Source organism: Polyodon spathula, chromosome 10 (genome assembly GCF_017654505.1).
Source record: "Polyodon spathula isolate WHYD16114869_AA chromosome 10, ASM1765450v1, whole genome shotgun sequence".
NCBI lineage: Eukaryota > Metazoa > Chordata > Actinopteri > Acipenseriformes > Polyodontidae > Polyodon > Polyodon spathula.
The window spans coordinates 4,616,992-4,636,973 of NC_054543.1; the positions used below are offsets into that span (position 1 = coordinate 4,616,992).

A 19,982-nucleotide genomic window follows, 5' to 3' on the forward strand; every position below is an offset into this window, starting at 1 on the left:
TTTGAAATATCACTGTCCTGGTCACAAAAGCAAAGTTTGTGGGGAATAATAGCCATTTTCTATACTTTTGAGGCATAAGCAATTAGGAAATAACACTTACTACCCAGGAACAAAAATTGTGCTACATAGTGTTATTAACTTTAATGTACAAATCTTTCCAAAAGCGATTGCGTCCATAGCTGTTATGCCTAATATCTGCATCACTCAAGGTAAAGTAAATAAATGGTAATGGCTTGAAACATTTGCATTGTACACTATAGGTATCTATGCTGCTGTTTGATTTCTGTTATAGTCCACGTAGGTCACAATTTCAGAGACTTTTATTATTTGATTTACATTCGTATATCCTTTTGTATACAGATCCATACAGCCTGAAAATGCACGAAAAACATGTGGGTGGAAACGTCCATTATGAATGTTTGTAGGGAACTGCAGACTAACATTATCTTTATAGTACCTGTTTTCAGTGGTGGATTCTCAGTAAATTATACAAATCGCACTAAGGACTTATCGGGAGGCACATAGAATCAGTCTAGAATTGGTATTTTCCTCAAATATGAAAGAAAGCAAGCAGTGTATATATAGTATCCCCTTTCAATTCTAGTGTTAATGAGTGCTTTTGTAAGTGGGTATTTGGAAGATGACAGAAAAACACAAACATCGATTATACTTTTCTGTTGCTATCAGCTCTTTAAAATTGCCAAAAATAAATGATAAACATCCTTTTTTTTTGTTCAAGTGCTGATTGCTTTCTGTTATTTCTATATTTGTAACCTTTTTCTTTGCTACCAGGGATTCAGTGTCAAGAAAGCAATGGCGTATTTTTCTGATGTGGTCTGGTGTGTTATATAATAATCCAATAGGTATTTTTATGTTCACAATACAAAACTGATGTGAAATATGAGTTATAGATGGCCTAGGGAAATACAAAATGGACAAGAAACCATTCTGTACTTTGGTCACCATAGAGACAGAGCTCAGCGAAGATTATAAACTAGAGTTTGCAGCTTTGTATCAGCAGCATTTGAGGTAAGTACAATTAGGTGGTAGATTTGAAGAGAAGAGGAGACAGACCAGGAAATGTGTTAAGTATAGAAGTCTTGTATTGTGATACAAACATGTGATTATGGATAAATATAAGATTGCTTCACATATGCTAACCTGGGTTGTTTGCACTGGTAAAATCCATTCTTTAAAGAGAATGGTATTTCAATTGCTTTCATGTACAATGTTTACCATATGCTCTCCCTCTTGGGTTAGAATTATTAAAACTGAGCCACATTTGTTTGAAATCAGCTTCACCACTGTTAAACATGCACCTTAAGATTCAAAACTGTGACACATTTATGGTCAACCAGCCAAATTAGATGTCAAAGTGTGGCACTGCTGATTCTCTCTGTAGATGTCTCCATCTTGTCTCTGAATATGCTCATCCAATAGAGGACTCTATGAGGGGCAGGGACTCTCCAGGCAGAAAGGGTTTACTTTTTATTTAGTGGTAGTCATGCCAACGATTGGAAATAAGACAAATGTTGATGTTACAAAGCAAGCTGTTTTCTGAATACAGTCCCCTGTGTTTTAGACATTAGAAATACAATATTCAGCTATTGTGCCAAGAACACTGTGATATATAGATGTAGGCTTTATATTAAGTTCAGTATTAATTTACAATTTCTGCCATTTGTTATTGCCCTGTGACAGAGTTTGTAGGTGCTGTCTAAATTATATTACTGTCTGCAGAGCAAATTAACTACAGTACTAGTTTTGTTTTATTCAACAGATCTGAACAGCATGGTTAATCATATGATCAGCAGCTTTATATGTACAGTTTTATGTTTATCAAAATGTGTTTTAGGAATGTTTTAATACAGTCGGTAGCATCTAAGAGAGTGACACTATAATTATATATATATATATATATATATATATATATATATATATATAAATATATATATATTTGGAAAGAACAGCATAGACATTGTGGACAGTAGAACAACTAGAAAAAAGAGAAAAATAATTTCAAACCCACAGTTTACTTGTGTGCATGCAGATCGAGTGCTTTTGGCAGGAAAGTACTGTAATTTAATTAATGAGGTAAATTAACGCACTTCGTGTAAAAACATTTTCTCTGTTGCAAATGAAACCCACACATAATAAGTAAATAAATACAAAAAAAACTATTTACAATGAAAACACAACAAACATATTTATTATAAATGAAACAAAAAAACGACTCTGAAGCTGTAAAATGAAAGACAATCAGGAAAGATCTACCCATGTCACGCAATCAGTCTTTCCAGTGGACAGTTCAGGGACCGTTTTGCTTTTCATACCATAAGGCTTTCAAAACTTTGAAGTCTAAATCAGCCTGGGACAAATAAAGAAGGTATCTGTATACGTGTTGTTTTTTAAACCAAGATTTTGTAGGGTAAAAGTCAGTAAAACTCAAAGACAGCTTGGGTAGAGAAGAGACAAATGGCTGCAAACAATAAAGAGAAACCAGGCAGGGTGGTAATGCGTTATTCTTTTTGGCTAGGGATTCAATCCATTTGCTATAAACTCTGATTAAAAAAGAAAAATAATTGGTTGCCATGGACATTTTTAACTTCATCTAGATAAAATGTAATCATTTCCATGTTTTTTTTTTAAATAAAGTGTGTGTGTACACACACACACACACACACACACACACACACACACACACACATATGAGTTGTTTATTGCTAGTTTTGAATTGCGAGTATTTTATTTTTCATTGGAGGTGTAAACTTTCCACAGGAGGATAATTTAAGGAAAACTGGCCCTTGGAGATTAATGAGGTCAGCTCCTGGAAAATTATTACAGTAAGCAGTTCCTAATTTGTATATTGCCAATTACAACATGTCAACCATTCCAAGATTAATTCTATACTAAGGAATGCCAGGAGTAATTTAACAATGTGTTGTTAATAGGCAGTGATTGAGGGATTGCAGCTAGCTTTTATTGATATCCAAGCTGGCCAAATAAAATACACAATATATAAAAGGATTATGCTGGATCAGCGTTTCTTACAGTGTAATGAAAAGTGTATGACGTATTGATTTGTTAGTAACGGACATGTTGTATATAAAGAGGTTGTAGTACTATGTAATAAGTTGAAAGAGCAGGGATGAAAGAAAGTCATTGATTTTCTAATCCTGTTGGTGCCTGAACTTACCTGGCGTTAGAACTTATATCTGCTGTTAGGGGGACACAGTTTCAATGTTCATGCTCAGTGTTACCTTCTTATTCTCTGTGCTGTAATGCGTTTTTCTTTTTTCCCTAAGGGGTGACAGCAAAGGAGGATCTGATTAATATTTAATAAAATGCAGTTCTGTCTTCAACTTTAGATCCTTTTTATTCACAGGCCTGTCGTTGACTGGTAGTCCTTCTCAGAGAAAATAAGATCACTCAGAATAACTTTGTCCCTTTACGCAGGAGAGTGAATAATAATATTGGTTTAGAAATACATTACTGGTTTGAAATGAAAGATACTACAACATCTGTGCAGAACTTTTTTTTTTTTTCTAAAACGTTGTAAGGATTATGCAGTAATTTAGAGGTAGGAGATATTTACTACTATGCCTTGAACTGCTACAGTTCTGGCACCACATTACAAAAGCACCCTAGTTACATCTGTACCTTATCTTTAGAGATACAATCAATCATTATTTTATATAGCACCTTTCATAGTGGAACACCATCACAAAGAGCTTTTTACAAGATGCAGTAAATACAAGAAAATCCGTAATACTTTAAATACAGAGAAATGCATCATACATGATATACAGTAAAAAAAAAAAAAAGCACAGTACATTAAATACAGTGGAAAGTACATAATACATGGTAGTAGCATAATACATGAAATAGTGCACTAAATACAGTGGAAAGTACATAATACATGATAGTAGCATAATACATGAAATAGTACACAAAATATAGTGGAAAGTGTAGAATACCTGAAGTTTAGGAGAGTTGATATTACAGAAAATGCTCTCCTAACTTATTTTACTATCATCATTTAAGATAGGAAATAGCATACTGCAGAACAATCCTAACTGGGTCATTTCCTGTTTCTCTCCTAACATTTAGGACTTGTCCTATCTGTCCGTTAGAAAAAAGAAAATTGTTAGTATGTAAGATTAGAACAAACCGTGCAAAAAACAAAAAGAGCAAATAAGGCACATGTATTATTGTTGTTATGCTTTAGGTTTTAAGTTTTGTGTTGAACAAATATTTATGGGCATTAAGATCTTATTATATACAGCGCATTCCATAGCACACCATAATGATCCATTAGTTTATTTTGGGTGGTGTACCTTTAACAGGAAGCTACGTGTGTAACGTCTAGATCTAGCCCCACCTCCCGTGGGAGAAGGTGGCTCATAGTATTATGTACGGAACAGCATGGAGCTGTTGTTAGACACGAACACAAGTCACTGCCCGTGATTATGATAATTATGATTACTGATATAAACTTTACTGAGGCGTAAGATATGAAGTAGTCTGTTAATTCTGAAGTGTTATTGTATTACACAGCGAGACGCTCAATTGTACTAGAACCAGCGGCTCATATATATATGCAGCGTAACTCGTAAAGTGCTTGTTTGGACTCTTAAGGTACACAATTATATTACACACTTTCTTTAATGTATATATTTTTTTTTTGAATACTGGCATTAATTTATTGTTGTTAAGTAGATTTTATTGTAGATTTTTCTGTGATCAAAACTTTATTATCTTTCCGAGTAAAATTCAGAGCCGTGCGTTTCTTTGCCACAACTAAATCGTGTTTAGACGCTGTACCTTAAAGACATGTATGTTCTTGTGACAGTTACCTGAAGCTCGAACTGTAACCTGCTCTATTCAGGCTCAATCAGTCGTTTACGGATAAGATTGGCGTTAGATAGGATTTCCTAACTATTGTTACTATTATTGTTTACTATAAGTTAGGAAAATTCCTATCCTAGGCATGAATGATAAGATAGGAAAGCAAGTTAGGAAATTGTTCTGTAATACGGCCCCTGGTTTGGTTTGGGCAGGGTGTGTTCATCACAGAATTCAGTGTCATCATTTCAGTGTTCTGCTGCAATAATTGGACTGCTGTGCCATTCTCGTACCTCATCGAAGCTCCTGCTGAACACAGCAAGCACACACTCTGCCTGTTAAGCTTCCCATCCACGCAAGGTTAGATAACAAGGTTAATGTTATGGATCTTCATCTTGATTTAATCCAGCAGTATTTGAAATCATTGAGTTAATGTAGTTAGGGAATTCATCCAAGTAGTCAGGGATCTTTAATACCGCATGGTTGACAGAACTGCTTACAACAACTTTGTGAGGATGCCCAGTAACTGCAAACATCTCCAATAGACAGAGAGCATTCAATCTCAACTTGCTTAGCATAAGGAAATCTGGACTGCAAAGCAGAAGTTCTGGAATGTATCACACCATTTTAGTATTCTAAGTATGTGTCAGAGAGTGTCCAACTTGGTTACATGTGTATTGATTGTAGAAATAGACTTACATGTTTACTTCCTGAAATGCCCACTGTTTTCCAAGGGCCATTACAGATCAGCCAGTAACATACATCATCCTATCACAAGGAGTGAAGTTCTTTTTTCTTCCAGGGTACTTAATAATCTAGCGCTTGTTCTTTGAGTGCATAGCGGTATTCATTTTTTATTCGTGCAGTAATTTAATTTATGTTTTTTCCTTTTACATTTAATGTATTGTTATACATTATCTGTGAGATTCAAATTGTGCGCTATGCAAACCAAAAAAAAAAAAAAAAAAAAAGACTTAATTTAATCTATTAACAATAAAGGGTTATCTGTGACTGGCAACTGAATAGCCTTTTATTACTTTTAGCTGGAGGCCTTCGATTAAAATTTAATTATTTTTAAAGAAATTAGATTGTTGGATTATTTTTCATGATATTGTGTCTTGTAACACAGATCAGTAATTTTCTTTTTATGATGCCTGGAGGAATGCACTGATTAAAATAATAATAATAATAATAATAATAATAATAATAATAATAATAATAATAATAATAATAATAATAATAATAGCCATCAGTAGCCTTGTGCCTTGTTTAATGTTATTTTCAACATTATCGGTAATGGAGTTGCTTAGATATTTGAATATTGCTTGAGTTAGTGTACCTGCTGGTTCTACAGCATGACCCTGTGCGCATTGTTTCATAAAAGGCTTAGTCCAAGCTTACACTTTGTTCCCTTTCTAGACAGCAGGATACACAATGTTATATTACATTTTGTGTTATTACATTTCCCACTGTTTGGTATTATATTTGGGTTAGGGAGGTTATTACATTTTGCGTCAAGGTTTATTCAATGTTACATACTTACCTCAATCATGTTGTGCTGATTGTCACTCTTGTGCGCTTCTTTAATTCTCTGTTAGAATAAGGGGAGGCAAGCAAGAGGTCAAGTAAGATTAAATAAACTCCTATACTGCTTTGTTTGTGGCACTTGCTTACAGATTTTCACATACCCAGACAACAGTTAATGAAGAATAATCACACAGACACAGGTATTCAAAGTTTAACGAATCAGAGTATATATTTACTCCTTCGGTTTATTAACGCTAAAATGGATCAAGTGATATACTTCAATTCCTAGCTCAGACAATCCAGGCAGTCTGCAATATGGTTACATCACATGCTTTCAGGCAGTGTAAAGGCATCCATTTACACTAAATGCTTGCACAATATAACCACATCTCTAAAGTTAATAATAATCCTATCCTGTAGCATCGTGCTTCAATATAGGTGAAAAATAAATTCAAGATTATGCTTACCTTCCTGCGGAGAGGTATGTCTTAAAATATAAAACAGAGCAAAGAAAGGACAGTCGGCCAAACTCAAGACTCTGAGCACAACACCAGCAGTCAGCTTTGCAGAGAGGTCTTCAAAAGAAGGCCCAATTAAGTCTGTAATTTTGTTCCCATATTTATATGTCTTTTTCTCTCTTTCTTGCATCAGTAGGCTTAATTAAATCTAAACATCTGGTCTGTTAGACAGTATTGATCTCTAAAATTAATAATATATGTTCTGGTTTCAGGCCTTAAAACTAATAATATGCAACAATAACAGGCTTTTCCCTATTTTTTTCAAGACAAGGATATACAAGGTCATCTCTAAAATTAATAACATATCCACATACCATGGAGTTCTGTCCTTCCCCTAAGATAAGAATAAATAGCCGACCTGTATTTAAGTTAAAACTTAAAGTGAGTTCTGTCTTGGTTGCTAAAATACCCCTTTACTATGTAAATTCCAGTACTCTCACAACAAGAGTAGTGAAGCGAGACTCTCTCCTGTTCTAAGTGGCAGCTGCTGATAAAAAAACTCAGCTATATACACATTCCAAGGGAGGCCCATCAAAGTTATTAGATTATGTCACCGTATTTCATTTAGGCTAGTACAGGTTTGTAATAATATTTCTGCTTATAGCTGTCCCAGCAAACTCTAAATGAGTACATAGTTTTTACAACAATATTCTTGTCCTTAATTGCTTTTCTTCCAATGGTCTCTGGAGGACAGTATCCAGTTTGCACCCAGGATCTTAGAGTGCTCCAGGAAGACCATCTGTGTCTGGTTCTGTTCTTAAAGGGTTCCTTAAAAGCCACCACAGAGTCTGGAATCCATCGCTGAGCATCGCAAGTGTGTGTAACAGGTTCAAGTATTTGAAATGTGCATGAGACCTGAATTCTGGTAAAAGGTCTCCCATCTTTGCATTCCTGCTTTCCCAGATGAGCCCACTTTATTTGGTGAGCTGAATCACACCCCATACATTCCATTCTCTTTACATTGTCTGTTTTAACATTCAAATGAGAAAATGATAATCCTTGTGGATCATTACATTCATAGTGATTCTACAATGCTTTACCATATGAGCACATGCAGGACATGTTTTTGGTTCTGCTTGTGGCAGCCCAGTTCTACATCTCTTATGTCCACATAGTCTAGAGCAGTGGTTTTCAAACTGGGGTACACAAGCTCTCATCTTGGTATGCGCCCTGTAATGGCGGACAATTTTTTTTTTTACCACTTTGTAGTACTTAGCAAAAATGTTAAATCTCCGTTTAAGTAAAACCACAGCCTTTCTGGTGTACGTTTCCTTTCTGTTGGGCGAGGTTAACTCTAAACACCTAGCTGTCTGCTGACAATGCCTTGAGCGTTCAACGCACACATGGCTAGTTTACATATTTAAATAGCAGGGTGTTGGTTACTGCAGTCTGTGGGCTAAAAAAACAATCTTAAAGATTGTAATTGTATGATATTTCTTCTGTAAAAAATGTGTAGTATTTACTAGGTAAGTTAATTTTATGAAGTTTAAATGTTCAATGTTAACCAGTTTAGTGTTTTATCTACGTTTTTAAATAACAGTATTATTGAGTTATTATTTAGTCATTTACCAGACACTTTTAGCCAAAGTGATTTACAGAGACTTGGGTATATACTATGCATCACAACTGCTGCTGCAGTCACGTACAGTAGGACCTCGGTTTTATGTCTCATCCGAAGGACCACAAGGAGGTTAAGTGACTTGCTTAGGGTCACACAGAGTGAGACAGTGGCTGGTATTGAACCTGGAATCTCCTGGTAACAAGACCCTTTCTTATTGAGGAGCAATACTTTAGACAGTGAAATAACTCACTTGTTCTGTGCTGGAGCTGGAATGACAAGACTGTTATCTTTACTTAAATTACTTTATGTGTCTTTTCATTATTAATTAATTTGTGATAGAACTCCATTGTCGTGTGAGTGCATTACCCCACGCTTGCACACAGGTAATTATTAATAAAAGCAAACGCACAATTAAATCGTAAATCCCTAAATTTTAAAATTAAATCCTGGGATTGGGAAAAATGTCTGGAATTGGATTCCCTAGTCCAGACCTTAGTGTGTTCATATCATACAAGCTTTAATTGTCTTTCAACTGATAAACAGGAACAAACTACTGCATTAAGCACTTTAGGATGTAACCATTTCACTAAAAGTCATTTTTGACTGCCTGATATAAATACCCCCTTTCTACTTTCAACAAATTAGCTTTTGGAAATATTAGCTTACAAACAATGTGCTTATTCTGGCTGGATTCGATACTGCACAAACACATAGCATTTTACATTGTCTCAGCTAAAGTGTTCAATGAAAAAATTAGAGTTCAATAAAAAAAAAACTAAAAAAAATAACTGTATTTGTAAATTTAAAAAAAAATCTGTTTTCTCAGTACACTTCTGCGTTTGTTGGAAGAAATTCATGTATTTGCTGAGAATTGCTTTTTGATTTTGTTTTAAATTGGAACCGTAGTTTTGTTTTTCAGAAACATAACCTGTTTTTGGACTCTTAATTTGGACTTATTTCGGCACACTTATTGGGGGTCTGAATTTTAAAATAATTTTACATAGCATTTTAAGTTGGTGCATTTTATTTAGTTCATTTTTAGCAGCAGTTTTCCATTTATAGTACTTCATCTAGTAATTAGAAAATGCCATATTTTTTTCCTGTTTTCATAGTTATATTATGACCCTGTCTCAGATGGGGGTACACGGTAGACTAGGTTATTTGGAAAGTTGTACAGGGCCTAAAAAGTTTGATAACCACTGGACTAGACACATGCCTGTCTGTCCCTCTTTTCAGAGAGTGTTTCCCACAGGGAGTAATGGCTTTGGACTGATAACTGTTTTGTTCTTACAGTTTGATCACAGAGGGCTATTTTATTAGCTACCCCTTCCATCCAAAATATCTGAGTTGGCCAGAATTCACTATGTTTCATATCAGAGGGTTCCCAAGCCTCATTATATTAAGGAATGCAATATCCCACAATGTCATTGTAACTGTCCATAATAGAGATGTTATGTCCTCAAATATATTTTGCTTTTGTTATTATCTCTTTTTGAATGAGTGTAATTCTTGTCAATAGCTATTATCTAATCTAAGTCTTCTATTTCTCTGTCACATACACAGTACACACACTTACACTTAACACAGATGTCAGCCTTTACACATCTAGTCATTGTATACTTTTTTTTTTTTAACATTTTCATTGATGTGTTCTATGTGATATTCTAATCACATTTATAAAAAAAGGGCCAAAAAAAAATATGCACTTGACATTCAAAGTTTGAAAAAAATTGCCTCCAAACATATAGGAGCATTGATTGATCATTCGTAGGATCAACTTGTCACATTTGTTAGTTTTTGTCTCTCAAGCTTCTTATTACTGAAGACATCCACACTCCCACTGCTTCTCAGGTCAACAAAATGAACAAATAAAACAGTTGAAAATATTCCCATTGTAATCCCCTTTGCACATATATCATCAAAGTTCGAAATGAATGGGGTACATTTAAATAGCAGTAGATTTTAAACTGGTACGATCACAAGGCTGTCTTTGACAGAATCAGTCTGTGATGATGTACAGTAATAACCTACAGTAATAATTTATAGAAAATAACACGTAACCTGACAAAAAAATTAATAATCTGAAAGATTTCCACAATGGTGTATATAATGCCTTCACAAGAAGTCATTTTCTGTACTTGATCATCAAAATCTCTCTATAGATACTTTTTAATATTTCTCATAACTGGTAAATTTGAGAAGTGTGAAATCCCTAGCTATATATTACACCCATCTTCATTTATTTGACATGGTGATTTTTTTTTTTTTTTTTTTTTTTTTTTTAGTTCATAACATCATTGGACAGCAATTTGAAATGAAATATTTCACAGTTTTGCAGTCTAAATGTGATTATATGTCTGGAAGACCTAGGTTTTGCAGATATAACTCATATATAAAATTTTATTTCACATCCTAAATTAATATTGTTAAATCTCTTGTTGACTGGAAAGTATGTCTTAGTTCATATTCTTATTACTGGCCCTCTCTATTTTAGATTTGATTGCATTAATAATGTTAATGTAATCTGTTTCCAAATATCCACTGGCACAGACAACCCTCAAATACCCTTATTGTACCATATAATAAGAGAGAAAAATACTTATACTTAAAATACTTAAATACTTTTAAAAACAAATTACTTACTAATTGAGCAGAACTGCAGATTATATCCTCCAGTGCGCATTCAGCCTTTTAAATACTTACATAAAGTAAAACAAGAACAAAAATAAATGAACATTGACATGCATTGTGAATCCTGATAGCCCTGCAGTTCCCAATTCCTTTTTAAAAATTACATCATAAGTACAATTTCAGATTTCTTGGCAGACAGGGGATGCATTGGCTCAGAGCAAAACTGCTGAAGGATGGTGGAATTGTCCATCTAAATGTCTGGACAGTGTGCAACTCTTCAAAAGATCTTAGGGTTAGGAATGCACTGAGAAATGCACTATTATCAGAACATAATCAGAACATTTGTGGTAATCTGCTATTGGATAAACTTTTTTTTCTTCTTGATTTACTGTATATAGCTAAGTCTGTATTGCAGGAAATATCGTGGCATCTACTGTGTCAGGCAGTTTAACAGATCGGTACACAGCAGTCAAACTTGCAGTTTAAACCCAGCTTGCTTTTATTTCATTGCCATTAAATAGTTCAATGTTTGGATTTATTGCTATTGTAATATTGACCAGTTGTCTTTCAGATGTACTTCATGTACATCTCAAAGATTCTGCACGTTTCTATTTCAGATAATAGTTTCAAAAGCACAGTCCAAGGCTAAGGATCAGTGTATTTAAATTTTCAACAGTGGTACTCCAGCGACTCAATATCGGAACAGGTTGGAAATCTGAATAATATTCCCCTGTCTCCTTTTGTCAAGTCTCTTCCATTTATAGTAGGGCTCCGAAGTCCTTTTGCATTCTTAAGTAATATTTACTGTTTATTGACCCTAAGCTCTTGTGTTGGCCCTCCCTTATGATGTTTGGCTCACGACTGTAGAAAGGTTGAAAACTGCTGGCAATGATTATTTAATGGAACCTTTTTAACTTTTTTTTTTTTCGTTGCTGTTATGGATCAATCACTTGGCAAAGATGTTTGCAATCATTGTGTCTTTTGTGAAGCTTCTAAAGTGTCTATCTGTGGCACGAAAGTAGGGGTTACCACTAGGTCTCCATTGGACCTCAGTGAAAAATATCAATTAAGGCTGCTGTAAGGTTGTTGGCCATGTGTATTCTAAACAACTGAGAAACAGATGCAGTGTTAAGACTCACACTGCCAGAGCTGGATGAGATCACTCTGAAAACATTAACAACAATCTTAAATCAGCCAGAAAAAAAGGAGATGTTTCAAAGACTTAATTGAGCCCCTAGTTTTTAATCAGTGCTTTTTTTTTTGTCTCAGTACCCAAGGGTGAACTATCAGATCCAACTGAGATGACAGCTGCTTCCTACAGCTACTAAGTATGTAAAAACCTACTGTACCTGAGTGTCTTTGTTCCAGCTGGTATAACTGAGAATTAATGCGGTTCAACATGCTTGTTGCTGTTTCCAAAATGTGGTCTACAGAGAACTACAATCAACTCCCTCTAATAAAAAGGTGGACCTCACAGAATTATTATTGCAGTTATTAGTAATACCGTAACTATTTTGCTCATGTGATTTAACAATGTGTTTTGCTTCCTTTAAATAAAACATTTCTATCTCACTATATAAATTACTTTGCAATACTATTGCTTATGAGACCTAATTAAGCAAATTCATCAGAAGATGTATGCTGAATTTATAGAGAATAACAAAGCTTGAATAAATGTCAGTTTCATCATCACTCAAAAACATTGCACTTTGTGCTTAAAGACCAGTTATTATATTTATATTAGTCTAATTTGTTTAGCTATGGTAACAGCTGCTTTTAGAGGTTCATTCCTAGCCCTTTTTCCATAAAATTTTGCATTAGTGACATCCCATCATTGTACAGTCATTTAAACAAGACTGTCTGACCTAAAAAGGCTAATTAACACATTGATATTCTAAAATAGTTTAAATTGCATGATATTTACTTTAGTTCTGAAAAACTTTATTAAAACATTGTGAACTTTACTTATTAGTAATGATTCAATGTTAATCAAAAGACAACAGCATGTAAAAAAAGGTGTTAAGTTGTCTCTTAGTGAGAAAACAACAAATAAACTCACAGTGCCTTTGACATTTACCAGACTCCTTCTGGGAGTGCAACTGTAATGTCTGCCCCTTTCTGCAACTGTGGCAACTGTGAGTGAGTAAATGGAATATCTATTTCCAATATCACAACAGCAGAGAATGATTGAGATTCATGTGAAGTATGACATTTAACCAATATACATATGCAAGGCTAAGAAAAATTCATTGTCATGAAAAGTAATAAATGATTATGACAAAACATTTGACTCTTGTTTATGCTATGTGTGTAACATCGTCATTGTAATCAGGTGTATGACTTATTGCCCAGGTGTAGTAAGAAGGGAAAGTAATTGGCATCTCTGGATAGCTCAAGCACCCTTCTTCTTAACACTGTCTCATTTTTTTTCAAAGCACGCAGCACGATGTTCAGGACCTGGTGGGATTTGCAGATTAGCCAGCACTTCATTACATTTTGTTCTGCAGTCTGTTTTTCACTGCAGTTTCAGTTCCTTTAGCCATCACAGGTTATGAAAAACTGAACAACAAAACCATTCTAGCAAATAAAATTTGCTATTTGTATGATGGCTTTAAAGTTTTTAAAAAAATGCTCAAATGATGGATTCTCTGTTTAACTTTGTAGGAAACTTGACAGATCCATGGAAAGTATGCATAGACTGATTGCTAATGCAATGTATGTAAATGCTTTCTATTATGATAAACAAGTTCATTTTGTGAAGGCACAGTCAAGGGCAAGTGTGGGTACAGTCTGTTGCTCACAAGAGGTGTAGAAAAAACACAGTTCATATAATTACACAGCACAATATTTACTTTTTGTTTGAATCTTTTGAAACGTATGATAAAAAAGGCATCAGTTCATACACACTGTACAGTGACCCGTGGTGATGAATCTGTAAAGCTGGTGGCAACGTCACTCAAACTGGGTTTGGTGATTTGGTTAAAGTTGTTAAACCTTCAGTTGACAAATTGCTACAGTTTGACAAGAATAGACAACAAGAGAATATAAAGTCGCAGGTCATTTCCATGATTATAGCTGGTGTATATACAGTATAATGCAAATGGCACTTTATCAAATAAACTGTTAATTCCAAGCAGAAAACATACTGCATCTGGTGCTTTTTTATTCTACTAATGGCTACCAAGGTAAGCAGCAATTTGACATGTAGTTACAGTGGACAATACCAAAAAGATTATGTGAATCGTTCTTCTGTGTGAAAATCTGTTTCTGTTTGTTAGCATTTTCTGTGGTATTTCTCAACTGAAAAAAGATGACATGAAAAAAAATACATTTTTTTCTTTTTACTGTGGTTCTTGGATTGTGATTTTATATTAATAACAAGGGACTTGATGAAAAGTAGGTAAACATGAGGGAAAAAATTTAAATGAGGGAAACAATTTAGAAAGTTGCATATTAGGGAGTGTGAAATATGAACAAACTAAAAAAAGAAAAATGACTATTTCTAGCCCTTGATAGTGACAATAGGCAATTCTGTATGGCACGGCAGTGTAGCTAAAAGGCTGCATTTGAAACTCTGTAAAATGTATTGCGTCCTACTTCACCTATCTATGAATGCTCTGCACAGCTAGCTGCAATCCAGTCATGTCCTGTGATGTGCTACTCCAGGGGAATTCAAACAGAACCATGACAGTGCAATGCTGCTGAACAGCTAGAATGTGGATTGACATGGGGATTGATGCATTTGTACCACCTTCTTTGATCTTAGCTTGGTCTGAATAAAGTTTGTATAGAAAATAAAGTTAAATAAAAGCTGGAAGAAAAAAAAATCCGCTGATGAAGACTTTTCCACAGTATCACTTGCTCAGTGATTTTCGTGCCACATTCTATTTCATCTAAGACATTCTTTTATTAAAAAATGAATGATTGAACTTTTTCTATATTGTCTGTATGCAGCGGCTATTTCTAGGATGGATGAACAGTTGCCAGCACAAGTCGCCAGGGTAACGACAGTCTCAGCTCCAGCTGTGTCTTTCATGGCTAGTGACTGGAAAGATGAAACACCAGCAGGTATGATACTAAAAAAAAAAAAAATACATTATTAGGCATATTGACAAAATGCAGTCTCTTTGATAAAAGAAAATAGAATATGCCTGAATCATAGACCTTTGTCTACTCAGAAAGAATAAAAAGTCATAAATGCATAGTTGAGTTGGGTATTTAAAACAAAATATTTAGTAGCCTGAGGCAAAACTCACAGTGAGTTTAAATTAAAAATAAATACAATTATGCGTTTTCAATAATAAAATAATAAATAAAGAAAGAAATAATCTTGTAATACTCTGGGCATTTAATTCGTTTTCAACTACAACTGCGTTTGTATTGATTGATAGTATAATCTTTGATAATAACGTTGGTGTAGTGTTTGTGCTTGAGGATACCTGCTGAAAGGAATGCCTGTTGTTCGAAACCTTAAAGTCTGAAGTGATTTGGGGAAACGTTAGAGTTACACAAGTGATTTAAAAGTGAGATCAGCATCAACCAGTGAGCACTGCTATTGGGCCTTGTTGTAAACAAGAACGTTAATGGAACGGGTGATGAACGAGTCAATTTATTAGACAGGTGATTCATAAGGTTTTTTTTTTTTTTTTTTTTGCATTCATTTTACCATTATATTTTTCACCCTAAAACAAAATAACGTTTATCTTAAATGAAAAGGAAAAATCAACCTATTAATGACCAATATTAAAACGGTTGACACATTTTGGGACTCAATAACTTTCAACTGTCACCCTCTCCATTAGAACTAGAGTATATTAATTAACTGACACTGCAGTTGAGAGAGAAATGAAGAAGTATCTTGTTTCCATTTACTGAGCTGTTTGATATTCTTTTACCTCACTGAAGATTTTAAATGTATCCAGGTGTCAATATTTGAGCAGTTCACCATCTAATCCCCTTTCCTGTTAGATGGCTTTCTTCTTCCTTTTTTTTTATCTTCATATCCATCCAGTTGAGATCAATTAAATACTCAAGGGTTTCACAAAACCTAAAAATAAGTGCATATTTCGGTATTTCTCTTAAATACTATTTACACACAGGACATGTGCAATGCTTTTTAAAAATGCACAACATTCAGATAGTCACATCTGAACTCCATGCTGAAACAAATTAGCTCTGTATCACTTTCTTATACTCCAATTCACATGGTATGAATTATTCTAGTTATACAAGGACTTAAGAGGTTTTACTTGGATAGCCTGGCACTCACACAAAGCAGTTCCGATAGTTTATTAGGTCTGTTTCAAGCAGTTAACTGAATATGAAATACTGTTGAACTATCAATTTAATTTGTATTGGGTTTGTATAAGTAGTGGTCCTTTTTGTCTACCTTTTGTAATGATTTATGTAGCCATTGCATTATGCTCTTCGTTACAAGTCCCCTGTGGCACATGTGTACACTTAATATAATTTATTTGTGCTGCCTCTGGTTTAAGACAGCGACACATTCAAATGCCGTATTTATTATTTCCTTTTCCTCCAACCTTAAATATTAGTCAATATCTTGTTGATAACTGACATACAAAATATTTTGTTGTCAACTTGTGATTATTTTGTAGAAAAAAATCACCACCCCCCAAAGCAAGTGATTGAAATATTATGCATGACTGTTGTCTTTGCTTTCAGATCTAACATTTACTTAACAAGGCCTTTGAATTAAAAAGCAAATGCCAAACGCATAGTAAGTGAAAAAATAAACAAACAAAAAAAAAACCATACTGGCATTTAATTTAACATTGCATATTCACTTCAGGTTCAAATCCATAAGTATGATTAATCTATCAGAATAATGACTAATTCACAATGCAAATGTTGGCCAACGTTTCTGAGACCTGTATGAAATAATTCAGAAAACATTATTCTACTAGAGTATGCGAGCCTGCTTCATGAATCACCCCAGGTGTCACCAAGGACTTCAACATATATGTCAATAGCTTCATAAAAAGAACATTAAGAGAAAAAAATAAACCTTTCAGCTAAAACCAATAGTCCCATTCAGTTTAACCTTTTACCAGTCCTAAACAAAGCCTGCAGAACACCTGCAGAACTGAAATATGCATCCATCACTTGAAACAAGTTGAAACAAAGGCCTGTTGTGGTTGATTCATTTATTGATTGATAACTCAAATGATTATTTGTAGAATCATCTATCAGGTCAAATAGAATTCTGGTTTGACTCTGTGTTTAATCAAATAAATCAAAGGGTTTTAGAAAAAGTTCAAATTAAATGCAGCAACTTGTCCAGAAGTTAGGCGTTGTTCAACTTTTAATCTATGTTGTATGAACTGCTGTACTGTGACAAGCATTTCTTGATGTACCCAAGTAGTTTTGTATTGTTTTCAGGTTGTTTGTGTTTGTTTTGTCGTCTGTTTTAGTAGTTAACATTTCCTCCATTTACATTTACAGATAAGAACATTGAGGATACTAGAACTTTATGCACAGGGACACTCATTTTCCATACAGATCGGCAGAATAAATCAACTGACAGCAAAAATGAGGTGGGTGAGAGCAGCACGTATTCAAAGTTGGTGGTTGGATGGCTTAGTGGACTGGCAGAGGGATATGAAACAGTTAACCCTTTAAGTCCAGAGCATGTGAAGCTAATTCTGGTGTATTTAGCCCATTTCCAAGTGAACAGGTTTCTATGACACCAGTCTGTACCCAATTCAGACCAGTGCTGTTTCTAAAATGACATGAAAACATGCCGCTCACACCTCTGTCAGGGATGTTGAGAAAACCACCCTGTGCTGCTGCCCTTTCAGCAAACATCTGAATAAGCTAACATTTAATCATATGTGACAGAGACATCTGTGATTCAGTTAGGTTTTTTCAACACTTTATCGGACTAACACTAGAGTGACATGTTATCCCCAGGTGCTCACCATGTGGTCTCTTTGGCAAGCATTAGCAAGATTAAAAGCTCCTGCCTGGACAACGACCACCCTAAGGTATATCCTGCCATGAAACACCACGTATTTCATGCCGTGACCAGCCTGATCTCCTGACCTGTCCCCAACAAAACACATGTGGGATGTTTTGGAGATGCGCTTGAGAGAGCCATCCTGATGAATCCACTCTGTGAACTGCTTGCACTGCAGTTGAAGAGGAAGGCCATTTCTCTTCGTCAGATCCAGGACATCATCTTGGTGATGCAAAAAAACGAAATACAAAAAATGCAACAAATTTGTCAAGTTGGCCCCATATTTCCACCTTGGCCATCCTCGGGGTTTACCTTCATTTAGCAGCCTTGAGAACCTGTAAATTGTAATGTGATTGAAAAAACATTATTCCTCATCTACAGCAATAGGTCATTCAAGGAATGCATACTTTGTTGTAGTTCTGTTTTTAAAGAACCGTTGGTAAAATCAAAACAACCTCATTAGTTTTCTGATGTTTCAATAAATACAGTTAAGCAGTCGCATCTGAAAACTCCAAGGAAGAGATCGATTGTTTACATTCTGTAATTTCCTGCAGTGAAATATGTTTTTCAAAGGCTGAGACTGTTCCATTTGAAACTGGGGTCATTTGTTTAGTGTGGGATAACCTTGCTCCCGCTGCTAGCCTTCTGCCAGTTCTGCTACCTTGAATTCTGGAGAGCAGAGCAGCAGCAGACTTTTACGATTCACTAAAATGCCTAATAAATCCAGTACCTTAAAAAAAAAAAAAAATATATATATATATATATATATATATATATATATATATATATATATATATATATATATATATATATATATATAATATAGCAAGAACTTGGATGACAGAGCATGACATGGCTTGGATTTTCTTTTCACACACTCAAGGAGCCATGTAGGACATCGCCAAATATTTGAACCATGTGGCACTGCAGTCATTCTAGCTGCATTCTGATTGCTTGGTTAAATATACATAAACTGCTGGCCATTAATATTTGTTTGATTGATTTTCTTACACCTTGAGTTTAGCCCTATTGCATAACAGTAGTTTCAATGGGAACACAACAGGCAAACAGATATGGTCAAGGCAAGAAGACAGGAGGGTATACGGCAATATGTATGCATTCATTCAACTGTAAAGGACTGGAATATCAGTGATGTACTCTACTTATGGATATAACATGTCATTGCTAAATACCTGAATATATTAATTGCAGTACTAATTTACAGTGGCATGTGCATCATCACTGCATTACTCCACAGGCTTTAAAAAACTACTAAATTAGGTTTTAAGTACATTTTTGCTACTCTTTTCCCATATGTATGTTATATGCAGATGTTTACACTGCTGGTGACATTGATTCGTTGTTCAGTCCTAATTGACTTTTAAATCCCCTGACATTTTAGGAGGATTCTAGCAAGATGACTATTGAAGAAGAAATCACTCCCAAGGATAACAGACCTGTGGCATCTACTCCTGTTCCTGGATCACAATGGTACATTACTGTATCTTTCACTGACCTTGGTTTCCTTCAAAGTGCCTGTGCCATCAAGGAGAGCATTTACATACTCAGTGTTTAATTAGAATGACATTTTGTTATCAGTGTTTTTGCAAAGGTCATAATTGTCATGCATCACTTTGAAAGAAAGTCGGAGTCCCCCTTTGCGTAGTTAGAAGCTGGATGTCTCCGGACCATCTGGTCAGCTAAACATACACAGAGCCTGGTGAGTGGGTGTACTTTATTGCCGCAGGTGCCATCTCTCTGATGAGATACAACTTAACTCTTGTCTACTGAAAATGGAGACAAGGGTAGGAGATTTAGCAGAACACGGGTATTTTTTTTTTTTTTTTTTTTTTTTAATGACTGAGAACAAATCCACTTTCAAGGTCTACTGCTACAGATTATGAAACTCATGTTCAGTGTC

The 19,982-nt window shown here is 34.8% G+C and overlaps 1 protein-coding gene across 1 annotated transcript in view; it reads left to right on the top strand.

The window, feature by feature from the left end:
- Positions 1 to 19,982, top strand: part of LOC121321577 (transcription elongation regulator 1-like protein) — a 48,645-nt gene that overhangs the window by 19,859 nt on the left and 8,804 nt on the right. Inside the window, exons 6-8 of the mRNA XM_041260583.1 lie at positions 15,037 to 15,150; positions 17,548 to 17,639; positions 19,464 to 19,552. Of these exons, the coding sequence (XP_041116517.1) occupies positions 15,037 to 15,150; positions 17,548 to 17,639; positions 19,464 to 19,552 (295 nt within the window). The remainder of the gene's footprint in view (positions 1 to 15,036; positions 15,151 to 17,547; positions 17,640 to 19,463; positions 19,553 to 19,982) is intronic.